This window comes from Aethina tumida, chromosome 6 (genome assembly GCF_024364675.1).
Source record: "Aethina tumida isolate Nest 87 chromosome 6, icAetTumi1.1, whole genome shotgun sequence".
NCBI classification, from domain to species: domain Eukaryota; kingdom Metazoa; phylum Arthropoda; class Insecta; order Coleoptera; family Nitidulidae; genus Aethina; species Aethina tumida.
Genome location: NC_065440.1, coordinates 10,149,413 through 10,173,020, shown reverse-complemented (window position 1 = coordinate 10,173,020; position 23,608 = coordinate 10,149,413). Strand labels below are relative to the sequence as shown.

At 26.3% G+C, this 23,608-nt stretch overlaps 2 protein-coding genes across 2 annotated transcripts in view; one reads left to right on the top strand and one right to left on the bottom strand.

Moving 5' to 3' along the window:
* Positions 1-1,530, bottom strand: part of LOC109606432 (putative fatty acyl-CoA reductase CG5065) — a 34,887-nt gene extending 33,357 nt beyond the window's left edge. The window contains exon 1 of the mRNA XM_049968855.1: positions 1,333-1,530. The gene's annotated coding sequence lies outside the window, so the exon portion shown is untranslated. The remainder of the gene's footprint in view (positions 1-1,332) is intronic.
* A 14,978-nt stretch (positions 1,531-16,508) lies between these two features.
* Positions 16,509-21,462, top strand: LOC109608095 (cytochrome P450 6k1-like). The gene is made up of 5 exons (XM_049968700.1): positions 16,509-16,990; positions 20,161-20,598; positions 20,655-20,870; positions 20,924-21,163; positions 21,218-21,462. The coding sequence occupies exons 1-5, from the start codon at positions 16,576-16,578 to the stop codon at positions 21,382-21,384; spliced, it is 1,476 nt and encodes a 491-aa protein (XP_049824657.1). The 5' UTR covers positions 16,509-16,575; the 3' UTR covers positions 21,385-21,462.
* Positions 21,463-23,608: the final 2,146 nt, after the last annotated feature.

Below are 23,608 nucleotides of genomic sequence, written 5' to 3'. Positions count from 1 at the left end.
TTCCATTAAAATCTAAAGTAAAAATATAAAACGAATATAACAATTTTTTACAATTAGTTATAACTTAAATTTAATTTGGATGTACCCTTTTAATATATCATGGAATGAAAATAAAAGTTTCTTTTATTTATGATATTTTTTAGTCTATTTGATGTCATAAAAAGGTGTACAAATATATGTTATATATTCCATTAAAATCTAAAGTAAAAATATAAAACGAATATAACAAATTTTTACAATTAGTTATAACTTAAATTTAATTTGGATGTACCCTTTAAATATATAATTGAATGAAAATAAAAGTTTGTTATATAAATAATAAATAACAATTTAAAATTTATATAACATAAATATAATAAAATATAGCACCAACTCTGAATACATATAAAATAATTTTGAACTCAGTCTTTGTAAAAAAATTACTTAAAATACTTTAGAAGTAACATAAACTCATAAAATATAGCATCTAATTTTAAAATTAATAAAATAGAGTTTAAATTTCTACTGAAGAGGTTCATAATTTATTTTCATCTAATATATTATTTACTAATATAATACTTACGTGTAATAATAATGAAAAAAAAATTGAATTGACCTTTGTCATATTTTTATAGTTTAAAATTATATGCAATTAATAAAATTTCTAATTATTTATAAATGTAAAAATTTATTTTTTTATGTTTTATTTTAGTATAATTAATATACCACAAAATGTAATTTTGTCATATATTCTATTAAATTTATAATTAATATAAGCATAATAAAATATAATATTTAATATTATTGTGATATAAATAAAATATTTTAATTAGATTAGACTATTTAATATAAATTATAAAAAGTGTGAAGACAAATTTTTTCAATAATTCGTCAAAATTTTAACAATATACAAAATATAATAATAATATAACACAAATTAACATTAAGTTGTAATGGTAATAAAGAAAGAGTTTGGGTTATTCCTTTTTGTATATTTTATTTTTGTATTTTATTTTATAGATTACATAAATCTATTGAATAAATTTAATAAAATTCTGCATATAGAAAATAATAATATCAAATATTAATAATTTATCAAAATTATAAACATTTAGAAAAATAAGACAAAGACATATAGAACTCAAAATAATAATAAAAAAATATTTTTATAAATTAATATATTAATAAAAATTATAAAATAAAATAATTTTATTTTTTTTAATTTTTAATTTATTCAAAAAAAATGTAAAAAAAATAATATTTAGAATATCAAAATAAAATTTCAATTATTAATTATTTCTTGTCTGATTAAACGAAATTTTGTGTTAATAAAAAAAAACTGAGACCACTTACCAAGCCAATAATAATCCTGTATTCAAATTGGGGTTTTTTTGTAGAACTACCCGTTCACCACTTTTACTCTAACCTCGGTATCATGTCCAGTTACTCTCGACAAATCCAACCGAAATCCGTAATACTATTTAAAAAAAGAAATCACTGACCAGCCGTAAAGATAATGCGGCACTGAGCGATCCCCCAGAAACGGCGAAATCTCCCTACCGCGGAAGCCGAGACCGCGAGAAAAGAGAAAGCAGGAACCCACCGAAATCCTTACGTAACCAGCAACGGCGGGTACCAATAGTGCGGTGCGCACGGCGACGACCCTTTGTGGGTCACACGAATTTTGCACCAGCCACAGCGACCGAACGGGCTCACCCGGTTTCTTCGGCGAGATGATCACTGACACCGATTATGACATTGCATCGGAAGACTTTTACTACTTCTTAAGTACCATTAGAGGACTTGGACTTTTGAATAATGTATTTGTAGTGCACAAATATAATGATTATGTCAATATTCTAGCTATGAGTTTATGTATCCACAAGTGGTACCTTAAAGTTTAAGAGAAAACCAAATTTTATGTAAATTATCTTTCCCAATAATTTCGTTTCCACAATATCATAAATATAAAGCGGATATCGAACATTCCTTGTTTAGTTATGTAATATTATACACAACTACATTTCCAAAAAACTAACTACGAACTAGTTCCAAAAGAAAGTGGTACCATATACTTATGGTGCAATAGTGAATTATGTGGATAGAGTTAGTTCTCTGGTTCAGTAAAGTTTTAACAGATTTAACATATTGGTTATTAACATATGACTTATCGTATTGTTTAATTCTTTGATAAATTGTTTAAAATCCTCATAAAATCATTCAGTAACCTTTTGTATATCTAAAATATTGATAAGCTATCCATTCCATTATACATGTCCACATTTCAGATAATAATATGCATTTTTATAAGGAAAATAAATAAATAAAAACGTATAAAAAATTATAATTTAAGGCGTATAAAAAATACACAAAAAAAAACATTTGACTTAAAGAATTAAAGTCAACTCTGGATTATCACTAACTCAATTTACTGCGAGTTTAACTTTTTATTTTAATGGAACTGTAATAATAGTTCCTTCCTTTGATGTGAAAGATGGATCAATTTCTTTTAATTTGACTACAAAGTTTCTATTGATTATTTGATGTTCTGTCTATAATATCTACAAAAACTTATTTCAATAAGTCAGTAAAAAATAAGGGTTTCCTAAAATGTTTAATTTGTGATATATTAAACTAACATTAACTGAGATATAAACATATTTTTGACAGATTTATTAGAAAAAAAAATGGTTTATGTGCTTAAAATGTAGAAAAAAGTAGAAAATAACAAAAATTTCAGAAGGGAAAACAGGATACAAAAATAATAGTAATAGAAGAAAATTACTTTCCTGGAAAAGATTCTATTTTATTATTATGTAAATCCAAAATTGGAAAGAAAACATGTCAAATGAAGTGGGATACCATGTTTGATAAGGAAATGTGAAGTAATGACCATATTATAGAACCTACATTTTAGAACCATTCAAAATATTTACTATTAATATTATTATTAACAATAAGCACATTCCTGGCTGATTTATTAAAAAAGAAGAAAGAAGGATACAAAGAAGAGTGATTTAAAGAGAAAACTTAGAATTAAAATTGGTTCTTTTTCACATAACAAAAGTAATAATAATAGAAGAAAATTACCTTCCTGGAGAAGATTCTATTTTATTATTATTTAATTGTTAAATCCAGAATTGGGAAGATGACATGTCAAATGAAGTGGGAGACCAATGTAGGTCTAAGATGTGTGTAGTGGGAGATGTGGAGTAAAAACTTTGTAAAAGTGTCATTATCAGAAATACAGATCCAACTTCTAACCTACACTGACCATATTATAGTGCCTAAGGTTAAATTAACTGTGAAAGTAAAACATATGGTACTACATTTTGGAACCATTCAAAATATTTACTATTATTATTATTATTATTACTAACTCAATTTACTGCGAGTTTACCTTTTTATTTTAATAGGACTATAATGGTTTTTCTTTTGCTGTGAGAAATGGATCATTCTGATACTTCTTTTAATTTAGTTAAAAAGTTTCTGTTGATTATTTGACGTTCTATCTGTAATACCTTTCAAAATTGAACAATTTTTTATTTCAATTTGTAACAATATTTGAATTTGTGTTTAATTTGTCAGAAAAAAGACCTTTTCTAAAATGTATAGTCTGTGATATATATTAAATTACTATTAACTAAGATATAAGCATATTTCTGGCTGATTTATTAAAAAAAAAGAAGAAAGCAGGACACCAAGAAGAGTGATTTAAAGAGAAAACCTAAAATTAAAGCTGATTCTTTTTGTCATAACAAAAGTAATAATAATAGAAAAAAATTATCTTCCTAGAGAAGATTCTATTTTGTTATTATTTAATTGTTAAATCCAGAATTGGAAAGATGACATGTCAAACGAAGTGGGAGACCAATGTGGGTCTAAGATGTTTGTCGTTGGAGATGTGGAGTAAGAACTTTGTAAAAGTGTCATTATCAGAAATACAGATCCAACTTCTAACCTACACTGACCATATTATAGTACCTAAGGTTAAATTAACTGTGAGAGTAAAACATATGGTACTACATTTTGGAACCATTCAAAATATTTACTATTATTATTATTATTATTATTACTAACTCAATTTACTGCGAGTTTACCTTTTTATTTTAATAGGACTATAATGGTTTTTCTTTTGCTGTGAGAGATGGATCATTCTGATACTTCTTTTAATTTAGTTAAATAGTTTCTGTTGATTATTTGACGTTCTATCTGTAATACCTTTCAAAATTGAACAATTTTTTATTTCAATTTGTAACAATATTTGAATTTGTGTTTAATTTGTCAGAAAAAAGACCTTTTCTAAAATGTATAGTTTGTGATATATATATTAAATTACTATTAACTAAGATATAAGCATATTTCTGGCTGATTTATTAAAAAAAAAGAGGAAAGCAGGATACAAAGAAGAGTGATTTAAAGAGAAAACCTATAATTAAAGTTGGTTCTTTTTCTCATAACAAAAGTAATAATAATAGAAAAAAATTACCTTCCTAGAGAAGATTCTATTTTATTATTATGTAATTGTTAAATCCAGAATTGTAAAGATGACATGTCAAATGAAGTGGGAGACCAATGTAGGTCTAAGATGTTTGTAGTGGGAGATGTGGAATAAGAACTTTGTAAAAGTGTCATTATCAGAAATACAGATCCAACTTCTAACCTACACTGACCATATTATAGTGCCAAAGGTTAAATTAACTGTGAAAGTAAAACATATGGTACTACATTTTGGAACCATTAAAAATATTTACTATTATTATTATTATTATTACTAACTCAATTTACTGCGAGTTTACCTTTTTATTTTAATAGGACTATAATGGTTTTTTCTTTTGCTGTGAGAGATGGATCATTCTGATACTTCTTTTAATTTAGTTAAAAAGTTTCTGTTGATTATTTGACGTTCTATCTGTAATACCTTTCAAAATTGAACAATTTTTTATTTCAGTTTGTAACAATATTTGAATTTGTGTTTAATTTGTCAGAAAAAAGACCTTTTCTAAAATGTATAGTTTGTGATATATATTAAATTACTATTAACTGAGATATAAACATATTTCTGGCTGATTTATTAAAAAACAAGAAGAAAGCAGGATACAAAGAAGAGTGATTTAAAGAGAAAACCTAAAATTAAAGCTTATTCTTTTTGTCATAACAAAAGTAATAATAATAGAAAAAAATTACCTTCCTAGAGAAGATTCTATTTTGTTATTATTTAATTGTTAAATCCAGAACTGGGAAGATGACATGTCAAACGAAGTGGGAGACCAATGTGGGTCTAAGATGTTTGTCGTTGGAGATGTGGAGTAAGAACTTTGTAAAAGTGTCATTATCAGAAATACAGATCCAACTTCCAACCTACACTGACCATATTATAGTGCCTAAGGTTAAATTAAGTGTGAGAGTAAAACATATGGTACTACATTTTGGAACCATTCAAAATATTTACCATTATTATTATTATTATTACTAACTCAATTTACTGATTTACTGCGAGTTTACCTTTTTATTTTAATAGGACTATAATGGTTTTTCTTTTGCTGTGAGAGATGGATCATTCTGATACTTCTTTTAATTTAGTTAAAAAGTTTCTGTTGATTATTTGACGTTCTATCTGTAATACCTTTCAAAATTGAACAATTTTTTATTTCAATTTGTAACAATATTTGAATTTGTGTTTAATTTGTCAGAAAAAAGACCTTTTCTAAAATGTATAGTCTGTGACATATATTAAATTACTATTAACTAAGATATAAGCATATTTCTGGCTGATTTATTAAAAAAAAGGAGGAAAGCAGGATACAAAGAAGAGTGATTTAAAGAGAAAACCTAAAATTAAAGCTTATTCTTTTTGTCATAACAAAAGTAATAATAATAGAAAAAAATTACCTTCCTAGAGAAGATTCTATTTTGTTATTATTTAATTTTTAAATCCAGAATTGGAAAGATGACATGTCAAACGAAGTGGGAGACCAATGTGGGTCTAAGATGTTTGTCGTTGGAGATGTGGAGTAAGAACTTTGTAAAAGTGTCATAATCAGAAATACAGATCCAACTTCTAACCTACACTGACCATATTATAGTGCCAAAGGTTAAATTAACTGTGAAAGTAAAACATATGATACTGCATTTTGGAACCACTCAAAATATTTACTATTATTATTATTATTACTAACTCAATTTACTGCGAGTTTACCTTTTTATTTTAATAGGACTATAATGGTTTTTCTTTTGCTGTGAGAGATGGATCATTCTGATACTTCTTTTAATTTAGTTAAAAAGTTTCTGTTGATTATTTGACGTTCTATCTGTAATACCTTTCAAAATTGAACAATTTTTTATTTCAATTTGTAACAATATTTGAATTTGTGTTTAATTTGTCAGAAAAAAGACCTTTTCTAAAATGTATAGTTTGTGATACGTATTAAATTACTATTAACTAAGATATAAGCATATTTCTGGCTGATTTATTAAAAAAAAAAAGAGGAAAGCAGGATACAAAGAAGAGTGATTTAAAGAGAAAACCTAAAATTAAAGCTGATTCTTTTTCTCATAACAAAAGTAATAATAATAGAAAAAAATTACCTTCCTAGAGAAGATTCTATTTTGTTATTATTTAATTGTTAAATCCAGAATTGGGAAGATGAAATATCAAACGAAGTGGGAGACCAATGTGGGTCTAAGATGTTTGTAGTGGGAGATGTGGAGTAAGAACTCTGTAAAAGTGTCATTATCAGAAATACAGATCCAACTTCTAACCTACACTGACCATATTATAGTGCCTAAGGTTAAATTAACTGTGAAAGTAAAACATATGATACTACATTTTGGAACCATTAAAAATATTTACTATTATTATTATTATTATTATTACTAACTCAATTTACTGCGAGTTTACCTTTTTATTTTAATAGGACTATAATGGTTTTTCTTTTGCTGTGAGAGATGGATCATTCTGATACTTCTTTTAATTTAGTTAAAAAGTTTCTGTTGATTATTTGACGTTCTATCTGTAATACCTTTCAAAATTGAACAATTTTTTATTTCAATTTGTAACAATATTTGAATTTGTGTTTAATTTGTCAGAAAAAAGACCTTTTCTAAAATGTATAGTCTGTGATATATATTAAATTACTATTAACTAAGATATAAGCATATTTCTGGCTGATTTATTAAAAAAAAAAAGAGGAAAGCAGGATACAAAGAAGAGTGATTTAAAGAGAAAACCTAAAATTAAAGCTGATTCTTTTTCTCATAACAAAAGTAATAATAATAGAAAAAAATTACCTTCCTAGAGAAGATTCTATTTTGTTATTATTTAATTGTTAAATCCAGAATTGGGAAGATGAAATATCAAACGAAGTGGGAGACCAATGTGGGTCTAAGATGTTTGTAGTGGGAGATGTGGAGTAAGAACTCTGTAAAAGTGTCATTATCAGAAATACAGATCCAACTTCTAACCTACACTGACCATATTATAGTGCCTAAGGTTAAATTAACTGTGAAAGTAAAACATATGATACTACATTTTGGAACCATTAAAAATATTTACTATTATTATTATTATTATTATTACTAACTCAATTTACTGCGAGTTTACCTTTTTATTTTAATAGGACTATAATGGTTTTTCTTTTGCTGTGAGAGATGGATCATTCTGATACTTCTTTTAATTTAGTTAAAAAGTTTCTGTTGATTATTTGACGTTCTATCTGTAATACCTTTCAAAATTGAACAATTTTTTATTTCAATTTGTAACAATATTTGAATTTGTGTTTAATTTGTCAGAAAAAAGACCTTTTCTAAAATGTATAGTTTGTGATACGTATTAAATTACTATTAACTAAGATATAAGCATATTTCTGGCTGATTTATTAAAAAAAAAAAGAGGAAAGCAGGATACAAAGAAGAGTGATTTAAAGAGAAAACCTAAAATTAAAGCTGATTCTTTTTCTCATAACAAAAGTAATAATAATAGAAAAAAATTACCTTCCTAGAGAAGATTCTATTTTGTTATTATTTAATTGTTAAATCCAGAATTGGGAAGATGAAATATCAAACGAAGTGGGAGACCAATGTGGGTCTAAGATGTTTGTAGTGGGAGATGTGGAGTAAGAACTCTGTAAAAGTGTCATTATCAGAAATACAGATCCAACTTCTAACCTACACTGACCATATTATAGTGCCTAAGGTTAAATTAACTGTGAAAGTAAAACATATGATACTACATTTTGGAACCATTAAAAATATTTACTATTATTATTATTATTATTATTACTAACTCAATTTACTGCGAGTTTACCTTTTTATTTTAATAGGACTATAATGGTTTTTCTTTTGCTGTGAGAGATGGATCATTCTGATACTTCTTTTAATTTAGTTATAAAGTTTCTGTTGATTATTTGACGTTCTATCTGTAATACCTTTCAAAATTGAACAATTTTTTATTTCAATTTGTAACAATATTTGAATTTGTGTTTAATTTGTCAGAAAAAAGACCTTTTCTAAAATGTATAGTCTGTGATATATATTAAATTACTATTAACTAAGATATAAGCATATTTCTGGCTGATTTATTAAAAAAAAAGAAGAAAGCAGGATACAAAGAAGAGTGATTTAAAGAGAAAACCTAAAATTAAAGCTGATTCTTTTTCTCATAACACAAGTAGAGAAGATTCTATTTTATTATTATTTAATTGTTAAATCCAGAATTGGGAAGATGACATGTCAAACGAAGTGGGAGACCAATGTGGGTCTAAGATGTTTGTCGTGGGAGATGTGGAGTAAGAACTTTGTAAAAGTGTCATTATCAGAAATACAGATCCAACTTCTAACCTACACTGACCATATTATAGTGCCAAAGGTTAAATTAACTGTGAAAGTAAAACATATGGTACTACATTTTGGAACCATTAAAAATATTTACTATTATTATTATTATTATTACTAACTCAATTTACTGCGAGTTTACCTTTTTATTTTAATAGGACTATAATGTTTTTTTCTTTTGCTGTGAGAGATGGATCATTCTGATACTTCTTTTAATTTAGTTAAAAAGTTTCTGTTGATTATTTGACGTTCTATCTGTAATACCTTTCAAAATTGAACAATTTTTTATTTCAATTTGTAACAATATTTGAATTTGTGTTTAAATTGTTAAGAAAAAGACCTTTTCTAAAATGTATAGTTTGTGATATATATTAAATTACTATTAACTGAGATATAAGCATATTTCTGGCTGATTTATTAAAAAAAAAGAAGAAAGCAGGATACAAAGAAGAGTGATTTAAAGAGAAAACCTAAAATTAAAGCTGATTCTTTTTGTCATAACAAAAGTAATAATAATAGAAAAAAATTATCTTCCTAGAGAAGATTCTATTTTGTTATTATTTAATTGTTAAATCCAGAATTGGAAAGATGACATGTCAAACGAAGTGGGAGACCAATGTGGGTCTAAGATGTTTGTCGTTGGAGATGTGGAGTAAGAACTTTGTAAAAGTGTCATTATCAGAAATACAGATCCAACTTCTAACCTACACTGACCATATTATAGTACCTAAGGTTAACTTAACTGTGAGAGTAAAACATATGGTACTACATTTTGGAACCATTCAAAATATTTACTATTATTATTATTATTATTATTATTACTAACTCAATTTACTGCGAGTTTACCTTTTTATTTTAATAGGACTATAATGGTTTTTCTTTTGCTGTGAGAGATGGATCATTCTGATACTTCTTTTAATTTAGTTATAAAGTTTCTGTTGATTATTTGACGTTCTATCTGTAATACCTTTCAAAATTGAACAAATTATTATTTCAATTTGTAACAATATTTGAATTTGTGTTTAATTTGTCAGAAAAAAGACCTTTTCTAAAATGTATAGTTTGTGATATATATTAAATTACTATTAACTAAGATATAAGCATATTTCTGGCTGATTTATTAAAAAAAAAGAAGAAAGCAGGATACCAAGAAGAGTGATTTAAAGAGAAAACCTATAATTAAAGCTGATTCTTTTTCTCATAACAAAAGTAATAATAATAGAAAAAAATTACCTTCCTAGAGAAGATTCTATTTTGTTATTATTTAATTGTTAAATCCAGAATTGGGAAGATGACATGTCAAACGAAGTGAGAGACCAATGTGGGTCTAAGATGTTTGTCGTTGGAGATGTGGAGTAAGAACTTTCTAAAGTGTCATTATCAGAAATACAGATCCAACTTCTAACCTACTCTGACCATATTATAGTGCCTAAGGTTAAATTAACTGTGAAAGTAAAACATATGGTACTACATTTTGGAACCATTAAAAATATTTACTATTATTATTATTATTATTACTAACTCAATTTACTGCGAGTTTACCTTTTCATTTTAATAGGACTATAATGGTTTTTTCTTTTGCTGTGAGAAATGGATCATTCTGATACTTCTTTTAATTTAGTTAAAAAGTTTCTGTTGATTATTTGACGTTCTATCTGTAATACCATTCAAAATTGAACAATTTTTTATTTCAATTTGTAACAATATTTGAATTTGTGTTTAATTTGTCAGAAAAAAGACCTTTTCTAAAATGTATAGTTTGTGATATATATTAAATTACTATTAACTGAGATATAAGCATATTTCTGGCTGATTTATTAAAAAAAAAAGAAGAAAGCAGGATACAAAGAAGAGTGATTTAAAGAGAAAACCTAAAATTAAAGCTGATTCTTTTTCTCATAACAAAAATAATAATAATAATACAAAAAAATTACCTTCCTAGAGAAGATTCTATTTTGTTATTATTTAATTGTTAAATCCAGAATTGGGAAGATGACATGTCAAACGCAGTGGGAGACCAATGTGGGTCTAAGATGTTTGTCGTGGGAGATGTGGAGTAAGAACTTTGTATAAGTGTCTTTATCAGAAATACAGATCCAACTTCTAACCTACACTGACCATATTATAGTGCCTAAGGTTAAATTAACTGTGAAAGTAAAACATATGGTACTACATTTTGGAACCATTCAAAATATTTACTATTATTATTATTATTATTATTACTAACTTAATTTACTGCGAGTTTACCTTTTTATTTTAATAGGACTATAATGGTTTTTTCTTTTGCTTTGAGAGATGGATCATTCTGATACTTCTATTAATTTAGTTAAAAAGTTCCTGTTGATTATTTGACGTTCTATCTGTAATACCTTTCAAAATTGAACAATTTTTTATTTCAATTTGTAACAATATTTGAATTTGTGTTTAAATTGTCAGAAAAAAGACCTTTTCTAAAATGTATAGTTTGTGATACATATTAAATTACTATTAACTAAGATATAAGCATATTTCTGGCTGATTTATTAAAAAAACAAGAAGAAAGCAGGATACAAAGAAGAGTAATTTAAAGAGAAAACCTAAAATTAAAGCTGGTTCTTTTTCTCATAACAAAAGTAATAATAATAGAAAAAAATTACCTTCCTAGAGAAGATTCTATTTTATTATTATGTAATTGTTAAATCCAGAATTGGAAAGATGACATGTCAAATGAAGTGGGAGACCAATGTGGGTCTAAGATGTTTGTAGTGGGAGATGTGGAGTAAGAACTTTGTAAAAGTGTCATTATCAGAAATACAGATTCAACTTCTAACCTACACTGACCATATTATAGTGCCTAAGGTTAAATTAACTGTGAAAGTAAAACATATGGTACTACATTTTGGAACCATTCAAAATATTTACTATTATTATTATTATTATTATTACTAACTCAATTTACTGCGAGTTTACCTTTTTATTTTAATAGGACTATAATGGTTTTTTCTTTTGTTGATTATTTGACGTTCTATCTGTAATACCTTTCAAAATTGAACAATTTTTTATTTCAATTTTTAACAATATTTGAATTTGTGTTTAATTTGTCAGAAAAAGGACCTTTTCTAAAATGTATAGTTTGTGATATATATTAAATTACTATTAACTAAGATATAAGCATTTTTCTGGCTGATTTATTAAAAAAAAGAAGAAAGCAGGATACCAAGAAGAGTGATTTAAAGAGAAAACCTATAATTAAAGCTGATTCTTTTTCTCATAACAAAAGTAATAATAATAGAAAAAAATTACCTTCCTAGAGAAGATTCTATTTTGTTATTATTTAATTGTTAAATCCAGAATTGGGAAGATGACATGTCAAACGAAGTGAGAGACCAATGTGGGTCTAAGATGTTTGTCGTTGGAGATGTGGAGTAAGAACTTTGTAAAAGTGTCATTATCAGAAATACAGATCCAACTTCTAACCTACTCTGACCATATTATAGTGCCTAAGGTTAAATTAACTGTGAAAGTAAAACATATGGTACTACATTTTGGAACCATTAAAAATATTTACTATTATTATTATTATTATTACTAACTCAATTTACTGCGAGTTTACCTTTTCATTTTAATAGGACTATAATGGTTTTTTCTTTTGCTGTGAGAAATGGATCATTCTGATACTTCTTTTAATTTAGTTAAAAAGTTTCTGTTGATTATTTGACGTTCTATCTGTAATACCATTCAAAATTGAACAATTTTTTATTTCAATTTGTAACAATATTTGAATTTGTGTTTAATTTGTCAGAAAAAAGACCTTTTCTAAAATGTATAGTTTGTGATATATATTAAATTACTATTAACTGAGATATAAGCATATTTCTGGCTGATTTATTAAAAAAAAAGAAGAAAGCAGGATACAAAGAAGAGTGATTTAAAGAGAAAACCTAAAATTAAAGCTGATTCTTTTTCTCATAACAAAAATAATAATAATACAAAAAAATTACCTTCCTAGAGAAGATTCTATTTTGTTATTATTTAATTGTTAAATCCAGAATTGGGAAGATGACATGTCAAACGCAGTGGGAGACCAATGTGGGTCTAAGATGTTTGTCGTGGGAGATGTGGAGTAAGAACTTTGTATAAGTGTCTTTATCAGAAATACAGATCCAACTTCTAACCTACACTGACCATATTATAGTGCCTAAGGTTAAATTAACTGTGAAAGTAAAACATATGGTACTACATTTTGGAACCATTCAAAATATTTACTATTATTATTATTATTATTATTACTAACTTAATTTACTGCGAGTTTACCTTTTTATTTTAATAGGACTATAATGGTTTTTTCTTTTGCTTTGAGAGATGGATCATTCTGATACTTCTATTAATTTAGTTAAAAAGTTCCTGTTGATTATTTGACGTTCTATCTGTAATACCTTTCAAAATTGAACAATTTTTTATTTCAATTTGTAACAATATTTGAATTTGTGTTTAAATTGTCAGAAAAAAGACCTTTTCTAAAATGTATAGTTTGTGATACATATTAAATTACTATTAACTAAGATATAAGCATATTTCTGGCTGATTTATTAAAAAAACAAGAAGAAAGCAGGATACAAAGAAGAGTAATTTAAAGAGAAAACCTAAAATTAAAGCTGGTTCTTTTTCTCATAACAAAAGTAATAATAATAGAAAAAAATTACCTTCCTAGAGAAGATTCTATTTTATTATTATGTAATTGTTAAATCCAGAATTGTAAAGATGACATGTCAAATGAAGTGGGAGACCAATGTGGGTCTAAGATGTTTGTAGTGGGAGATGTGGAGTAAGAACTTTGTAAAAGTGTCATTATCAGAAATACAGATTCAACTTCTAACCTACACTGACCATATTATAGTGCCTAAGGTTAAATTAACTGTGAAAGTAAAACATATGGTACTACATTTTGGAACCATTCAAAATATTTACTATTATTATTATTATTATTACTAACTCAATTTACTGCGAGTTTACCTTTTTATTTTAATAGGACTATAATGGTTTTTTCTTTTGTTGATTATTTGACGTTCTATCTGTAATACCTTTCAAAATTGAACAATTTTTTATTTCAATTTTTAACAATATTTGAATTTGTGTTTAATTTGTCAGAAAAAGGACCTTTTCTAAAATGTATAGTTTGTGATATATATTAAATTACTATTAACTAAGATATAAGCATTTTTCTGGCTGATTTATTAAAAAAAAGAAGAAAGCAGGATACCAAGAAGAGTGATTTAAAGAGAAAACCTATAATTAAAGCTGATTCTTTTTCTCATAACAAAAGTAATAATAATAGAAAAAAATTACCTTCCTAGAGAAGATTCTATTTTGTTATTATTTAATTGTTAAATCCAGAATTGGGAAGATGACATGTCAAACGAAGTGAGAGACCAATGTGGGTCTAAGATGTTTGTCGTTGGAGATGTGGAGTAAGAACTTTGTAAAAGTGTCATTATCAGAAATACAGATCCAACTTCTAACCTACTCTGACCATATTATAGTGCCTAAGGTTAAATTAACTGTGAAAGTAAAACATATGGTACTACATTTTGGAACCATTCAAAATATTTACTATTATTATTATTATTATTACTAACTCAATTTACTGCGAGTTTACCTTTTTATTTTAATAGGACTATAATGGTTTTTCTTTTGCTGTGAGAAATGGATCATTCTGATACTTCTTTTAATTTAGTTAAAAAGTTTCTGTTGATTATTTGACGTTCTATCTGTAATACCTTTCAAAATTGACCAATTTTTTATTTCAGTGTGTAACAATATTTGAATTTGTCTTTAAATTGTCCGAAAAAAATTAACCTTTTCTAAATTGTATAGTTTGTGATATATTAAATTACTATTAACTAAGATATAAACATATTTTTGGCTAATTTATTAAAAAAGAAGAAAACAGGATACAAAGAAGAGTGATTTAAAGAAAAAACCTAAAATTAAAGATGGTTCTTTTTCTCATAACAAAAGTAATAATAATAGAAGAAAATTATCTTCCTAGAGAAGAGTCTATTTTATTATTATTTAATTATTAAATCCAGAAATACGGGTCCAACTTCTAACCTACAATTACCATATGATAAAGCCTATGTCTAAAATTAACTGTGAAAGTACAACACACCAACTATTATTATTGTTACTATAACCCAATTTACTGCGAGTTTACTTTTTTATTTTAATAGGATTATAATGGTTTCTTCTTTTCCTGTGTTCCTGTATTTCAATTGGTAACAATATTTGATGAGAAGAAACCTTTTTATTATGTGACTCGAGTTGAGTTAACTAAAAGGAAAAGTTCAGTTCATTAGGCAGTACCAGACTTATCAAGGCAGTACCAGATTGTAAAGCATTGCAAACAATGGTTTGAAGTAAAAATCTACAAAGTGGTTGTAGGGAGAATTCATTTCAATTCTCCAAAGGTGGTCATTATTTCTATCAAATTTCGGATTTACATTTTAATATATACAGGGTGATTCACCTAACTAATTGATTAGAAGTTTATGAAGAACGAAAAGAGGCGGAAAAGGAATTGATTTGTAATTTTTATAGCAATTATAACCTCACTTAAATCACTTTTCTTATGTATTTTCAACAAAATTTCATTTCCAGATTCGTCGAAAGTGAATAAATACAAATAAAATGGTTATACCATGTCAATAGTTTTTGTATTATTAATCTTTTTCCAAAAATTTTGACAGATTGTTGGTTTAATTAAAAAGCCTGTGGTCATCAATTTTGATTCCCAAAGTTCATTTTTGACATACAATCATACAAGTATGATCCTATACAGGGTGTTTGTAATTTACATTTAATTTTATGTATTTTAAAACTGAATTGAATACCTTTTAATTGATACAAATATAAAATGAATATTAATAAATTTTGCCAAAAATTTAATGCAATATTCAAAATGAAAGCAAATGCCATCTTATATTAATTTTTCATTTTTGTAAAAATCTTTGTTAACATTCATGATTATACAAATCAAAAAAGAGTCTGTAGATATTTTAGTTAGTCCATCAATATGCCAAAATTTTTTTTAAAAATTACTACTCAAAAACTATTAGGTTTAAGTATAGAACATGTTATAGCCATTTTATTTGCAATTACAAGTAAAAATCAGAAACACAAATACAAATAATTAAATTAATCTCTTTTTTCGTCTCCGTCTAGAATAACTAAATAGTAAGCGCAAAATTTAAATTATTTAATTTGTTTGAGAAGAGTACTCATAAAAAATATTTCCAAAAGGAATTACAGGAACCTGCCACTTCAAAAATGAAATGATATTCAGTGCTACCCAGCAACCATTTTAGAAATTAAGTTTTTGGCATATTTTTTTAAGAGGCACTTTTCTTAATACAGTTGAGACTAGAAAGTAATCTCACTTTCTTACATTAAGTTCAAACGAATAAATTTTAAATAAGTCTTTATTTTTAATAAATAATATAATCACCCATTACTTTTATTGTACTTTTCCAGCTGGAATTATTTGTTTTTAATATTTAAAATATTAATTTGTTGTGCATAAACATATGTTATTATTAAAATTTAAAAAGATAACGATAAACGTGAATCGATGCCACTGCACTCTTACTTAACTTAACATTAATAATATTCAAAAGATATCTCTAATATATTCCAGTCGCGAAAAATTTTAAAGCCTTATTTTTGCCTTCAAACTCATTCCTCTTTAAGCTGTGTTGTGAGTCGTAAGAAAAAAGTAACAGTCAAAAAATGTTGGCCATTTTGTTAATGTCCTTTATATTGGTATTCCTATTGTGGTTCTATTATTATAAACAATTTCTTTACTGGAAAAATAGGGGTGTGCCTCAAGATGACACCGTGCCCATATTTGGAAGTCTCAAGAATGTGCTACTCCTTCAACAATCACTTGGAGAGTACCTCAAAGAACTTCACAACAAAAGCACATCGCCTTACACAGGATTTTACATAATGCAGGAGCCAGCCTTGCTAATCAACGATCCCCAGCTGGTGCAGCAGGTGCTGGTCAAAGTTTTTAACAATTTTTCAAACAGAACCACCGTTTCCGACTCCGGAATCGACAAGATGAGCGCCTACATATTGTTCAATTCCAAAAGCCCGTTGTGGAATCAGATCAGGAAGAAGATTAATCCTGTGTTTAGCTCAGGTAACCAAAGAAATTCCAAAAAAAAAAAATTAATTTTTTATGACATTTTTTGTAGAAAATTCATTTTCCTATAATTTATTTCCGAAAAAGTTTTTAATATTTTTTACAGATCATAAGTTATCTACAGAAAAAAATTAGGCAATTTTTTTCTGTATTCAATTATAACTAGTAATAAGGTTTCACGAAAAATGAAGAGTAATTACAATATTTATTGCTAGTTATAAGTGAATACAGAAAAAAATTGCCAAATTGTAATAAAAGTTGTGTTAGTGTAAAGATATATACTACTTTGATTATAATAAACAATCAATTTTTTTAGTAAAAATCTATTTATTTAAGTAAAATGCTTAATTTTAAGCAGTAAAATAACATTTATTTAATAAAATTTTTAGTTTTCTGCAGATAACTTATGATCTGTAAAAAATATCAAAAACTTTTTCAAACATAAATTATAGGAACTTGAATTCTTTACAAAAAATGTCATATAAAATTTTCCCATAAAGTTGATGGTTGCGACAGAAAATGAGAAAAATATCAAAATTTTAAATCAATCCAACTTTAATGTTAAATAACTTTTGAAAAAATGAATATATCAAAAAACTGTAAGAGACACTTTTTGTAGAGCGTTAAATTTTCTATAAAAATATGTTTTGATCATTTTGAAATATTTCTCTAACGAGAGTTAAAATATTTCAAAATTCAAGAGAACACCGTTCCCGTGTTATTTATATCTGAAATTAAAATTTCCGATGCGGCACCTCTTAATATTAATATTAAGAGCTGTAACTTTCACAGTATTTTTTTACCATTTTCAACAAGATTTTCGATATAAATAAGAAAAAAGAATTTGTCGATTTTTATATATATATTAGACTGTATCAAAAAAAATCGACAAATTTTTTTTCTCATTTATATCGAAAATCTTATTGGAAATGGTAAAAAAAATACTGTGAAAGTTACAGCTCGTAATATTAATATTAAGAGGTGCCGCATCGGAAATTTTAATTTCCCTTTTAATTAACACGGGAACTGTGTTCTCTTGGATTTTGAAATTTTTTAACTCTCGTTAGAGACAATATTTCAAAATGATCAAAACAGATTTTTATAGAAAATTTAACGTTCTACAAAAAGTGTCTCTTACAGTTTTTTGATAAATTCATTTTTTCAAAAGTTATTTAACATTAAAGTTGGATTGATTTAAAATTTTGACATTTTTCTCATTTTCTGACGCAACCAGCAACTTTATGGGAAAAATTTATATGACATTTTTTGTAGAAAATTCATTTTCCTATAATTTATTTCCGAAAAAGTTTTTAATATTTTTTACAGATCATAAGTTATCTGCATAAAACTAAAAATTTTATTAAATAAACGTTGTTTTACTGCTTAAAATTAAGCATTTTATTTAAATAAATAGATTTTTACTAAAAAAATTGATTGTTTATTATAATCAAAGTAGTGTATATTGTTACACTAACAGACTTTTACTACAATTTGGCAATTTTTTTCTGTATTCACTTATAACTAGTAATAAGTGTTTCACGAAAAATGAAGAGCAATTACAATATTTATTGCTAGTTATAAGTAAATACAGAAAAAAATTGCCAAATTGTAATAAAAGTTGTGTTAGTGTAAAGATATATACTACTTTGATTATAATAAATGATCAATTTTTTTAGTAAAAATCTATTTATTTAAATAAAATGCTTAATTTTAAGCAGTAAAAAACATTTATTTAATAAAATTTTTAGTTTTCAGCAGGTAACTTATGATCTGTAAAAAATATCAAAAACGCATCGGAAATTTTAATTTCCCTTTTAATTAACACGGGAACTGTGTTCTCTTGGATTTTGAAATTTTTTAACTCTCGTTAGAGACAATATTTCAAAATGATCAAAACAGATTTTTATAGAAAATTTAACGTCCTACAAAAAGTGTCTCTTACAGTTTTTTGATATATTCATTTTTTCAAAAGTTATTTAACATTAAAGTTGGATTGATTTAAAATTTTGATATTTTTCTCATTTTCTGACGCAACCAGCAACTTTATGGAAAAATTTTATATGACATTATTTTACTGCTTAAAATTAAGCATTTTACTTAAATAAATAGATTTTTACTAAAAAAATTGATTGTTTATTATAATTAAAGTAGTATATATCTTTACACTAACACAACTTTTATTACAATTTGGCAATTTTTTTCTGTATTCACTTATAACTAGCAATAAATATTGTAATTACTCTTCATTTTTCGTGAAACCTTATTACTAGTTATAATTGAATACAGAAAAAAATTGCCAAATTGTAGTAAAAGTCTGTTAGTGTAACGATATATACTACTTTGATTAAAATAAACAATCAATTTTTTTAATAAAAATTTATTTATTTAAGTAAAATGCTTAATTTTAAGCAGTAAAATAACATTTATTTAATAAAATTTTTAGTTTTCTGCAGATAACTTATGATCTGTAAAAAATATTAAAAACTTTTTCGAAAATAAATTATAGAAAAATGAATTCTCTACAAAAAATGTCATATAAAATTGTTGATTGCGTCAGAAAATGAGAAAAATATCAAAATTTTAAATCAATCCAACTTTAATGTTAAATAACTTTTGAAACAATGAATATATCAAAAAACTGTAAGAGACACTTTTTGTAGAGCGTTAAATTTTCTATAAAAATCTGTTTTGATCATTTTGAAATATTTCTCTAACGAGAGTTAAAAAATTTCAAAATCCAAGAGAACACCGTTCCCGTGTTATTTAAACGGGAAATTAAAATTTACGATGCGACACCTCTTAATATTAATATTAAGAGCTGTAACTTTCACAGTATTTTTTTTACAATTTCCAACAATGTTTTCGATATAAATAAGAAAAAAAAATTTTGTCGATTTTTTGTTTATTAAGAAAAAGTAAAGCATACTTGTTTTTTATACCGTCAACAGAAGTGTGTAAACTGAAAATTAGTCTTTCCTAACAATTAATAATAGATTCAATGTATTTTTAGAAGTGTAAACTTCTTTAGACGCATTGGGCACTTTTTGGTAGGAAATCTTATGGGTTCGCGTCACCGACATGCTCGTCCTTCTTTTGTTGTTAATAAATTCCGACAAAAGAAAAAAGTTGTTGATTTAGATCAGTAAACTAATTTGTTTTCGTTGCAGGAAAAATTAAAGGCATGTTTCACCTAATAGACGAAAACACCGACGACCTAATGACCCACGTAAAGACAAACGGACCGATAATCAACACCAGAGACGTCTTCGCCCGATTCACGACTGACGTCATTTCGTCGACGTGCTTCGGAATCAACGCCAACAGCCTAAAGATACCGGAAGCGGAATTCCGGAAAGTATCCTTCCGATTGTTCGACATGGTAAAGTTCGCCGTGGCTGTGCCCCAGTTGCTCTACTTCCTTATGCCGACCATAGTGAAGGTGCTAAGGATCCGGTTTTTGGACGGCTATTGCCTGGACTTTTTGAGGAGGGTCTTCTACTCCACCCTGACGGAGAGGAGAGGCACCAAGAGTTTCAGGAACGACTTAATAGACATACTGATTCAGATCAAGAACAACGAAACACCGGACGATCCAATAAAACTAGGTAGGATCAATTTAGTCGTACTAGTTTCAGGAACCTAACTGTCTGCCTGTTTCCAGATGACGACATGCTTTTGGCACAGTGTGTGCAGTTCTTCGTGGCCGGCTTCGAAACGACCAGCTCCTCCTTGACTTACCTGAGCTACGAACTGGCCAAGCACCCACACATTCAACGAAAACTGAAAAACGAAGTACGTGAAGTACTAAAGAAGCACGGCGACTTTTCCCATTGCGACTTCTTGAAGGACTTGAACTACATGGACCTGTGTATTAAAGGTACAAAAACAACGTTGAAGTTGACCCTTCCTGCATTAACTCAATGATTTCAGAATCTCTGAGGTTGCGTCCGATACTCAACTTCCTGGACAGGCGGTGCACCGAAACGGTACAAATACCCGGTACTAACTTGGTCATAGAAAAGGGTACGCCAGTTTACATTTCGCTGTTTGGTTTGCATCACAACGAAAAATATCACCAGGACGCAAAAGCCTTCAAGCCGGAACGTTGGTTGGAGCCCCACACTAATTTTACGTACATGCCCTTCGGTGAAGGGCCGAGAACCTGCGTCGGTAAGTGAAAAACAAATAATAAGTTAGGAAACAATATTGGGAAGGATGTTTCAGGTCAAAGATTCGCTTTAACTGCAATGAAAACGGCAATGGCTAAACTACTGGCTGAATACACCATCGAAATGACCGAAAAGACTCCCAAAGAGACTTGTCCAATTGAGGAGAAATCAACGCTTACAATACTTAAAGAAATACTTTATTTAAAAGTTGTTAAAGATTAAGTGTTGTTGATGGTGATTAATTTTAAGAAAATGTAAAGTAATTATAAATATTAATTTTATTTAAAATTTTAATAAAAAAAATACATTTTGTTGTGGTATTTAATGTTAATGGGACACTAAAAAAGTGAAAATATATAATATGGAAATATGTAAAATAAAAATAAAATAATAAAAAAACTGTGATATAATTAAACTTCTAAATTAATAACTATTATCACTTTGTTAAAGTTGGTAATATCATCAAAGACATTGAAATATCTTTTTCATTGTTAATAATATGTAATTTGAACTACAATAGTGAATTAAAACAAAGCAAATCACAATGCAAAAATGCTTCATTTTCAAACGTGAATTTTAAACCAAATTAATTGGTTTCACGAAATGATTATAAGGAGTACTTTAGTTACAATTATCTTCGTTCTCTTCTTGCACATCAAAAATATTAAAATATTCTTTTCCTAATTAATAATATGAAGTTCTAAGTAGAAAGTAAGAAAGTAAATAAAATAAATTAATTGGTATACGAAATAATTATATGGAGTACTTTAGTTACAATTGTCTTTGTCCTTTCTTTGTACATAAAAAAAATAAAATATTCTTTTCTTGATTAATAATAAGGAGTTCTAAATAGACTAAAGAAATTAAGAAAGCAATTGAGTAAATTAATGAAAAGTCTACTGGCAACAATAGTGAAATAAAACTAAATAAGTCACTTATCACTTTATTAAAATAAATGCAGTACGCAGTTTAATAATTCTGACATAATTCGTACAAGAATGATTCATTTTCAAACATAAATTTTAAAATAAATTAATTGGTATCACGAAATGATTATATGGAGTACTTTAGTTACAATTATCTTTGTCCTTTCTTTGTACATAAAAAAAAATAAAATATTATTTTCTTGATTAATAATAATGAAGTTCTAAATAGACTAAAGAAAGTAAGAAAGTAACTAAGTAAACTAAAGAAAAGACTACTGGCTACAATGGTGAAATAAAACTAAATAAGTCAATTATCACTTTATTAAAATAAATGCAGTACGCAGTTTAATAATTTTGACATAATTCGTACAAGAATGATTCATTTTCAAATATAAATTTTAAAATAAATTAATTTGTATCACGAAACGATTATATGGAGTATTTTAGTTACAATTATCTTTGTCCTTTCTTTGTACATCAAAAAATCTAAAATATTCTTTTCCTGATTAATAATATGTAGTTATAAGTCGACTAAAGAAAGAAAGAAAGTAACTAAGTAAACTAAAGAAAATACTACTGGCAGCAATAGTGAAATAAAACTAAATAAGTCACTTTTATCACTTTATTAAAATAGATGCAGTAAGTAGTTTAATAATTCTGACATAATTCGTACAAGAATGATTCATTTTCAAACATAAATTCTAAAATAAATTAATTGGTATCACGAAATGATTATATGGAGTACTTTAGTTACAATTATTTTTGTCCTTTCTTTGTACATAAAAAAAAATAAAATATTATTTTCTTGATTAATAATAATGAAGTTCTAAATAGACTAAAGAAAATAAGAAAGTAACTAAGTAAACTAAAGAAAAGACTACTGGCTACAATGGTGAAATAAAACTAAATAAATCAATTATCACTTTATTAAAATAAATGCAGTACGCAGTTTAATAATTTTGACATAATTCGTACAAGAATGATTCATTTTCAAACATAAATTTTAAAATAAATTAATTTGTATCACGAAATGATTATATGGAGTATTTTAGTTACAATTATCTTTGTCCTTTCTTTGTACATCAAAAAAAACTAAAATATTCTTTTCCTGATTAATAATATGTAATTATAAGTCGACTAAAGAAAGAAAGAAAGTAACTAAGTAAACTAAAGAAAATACTACTGGCAGCAATAGTGAAATAAAACTAAATAAGTCAATTTATCACTTTATTAAAATAGATGCAGTACGTAGTTTAATAATTCTGACATAATTCGTACAAGAATGATTCATTTTCAAACATAAATTTTAAAATAAATTAATTGGTATCACGAAATGATTATATGGAGTACTTTAGTTACAATTATCTTTGTCCTTTCTTTGTACATAAAAAAAATAAAATATTATTTTCTTGATTAATAATGGTGGAGTTCTAAATAGACTAAAGAAAGTAAGAAAGTAACTAAGTAAACTAAAGAAAAGATTACTGGCAACAATAGTCAAATAAAACTAAATAAGTCAC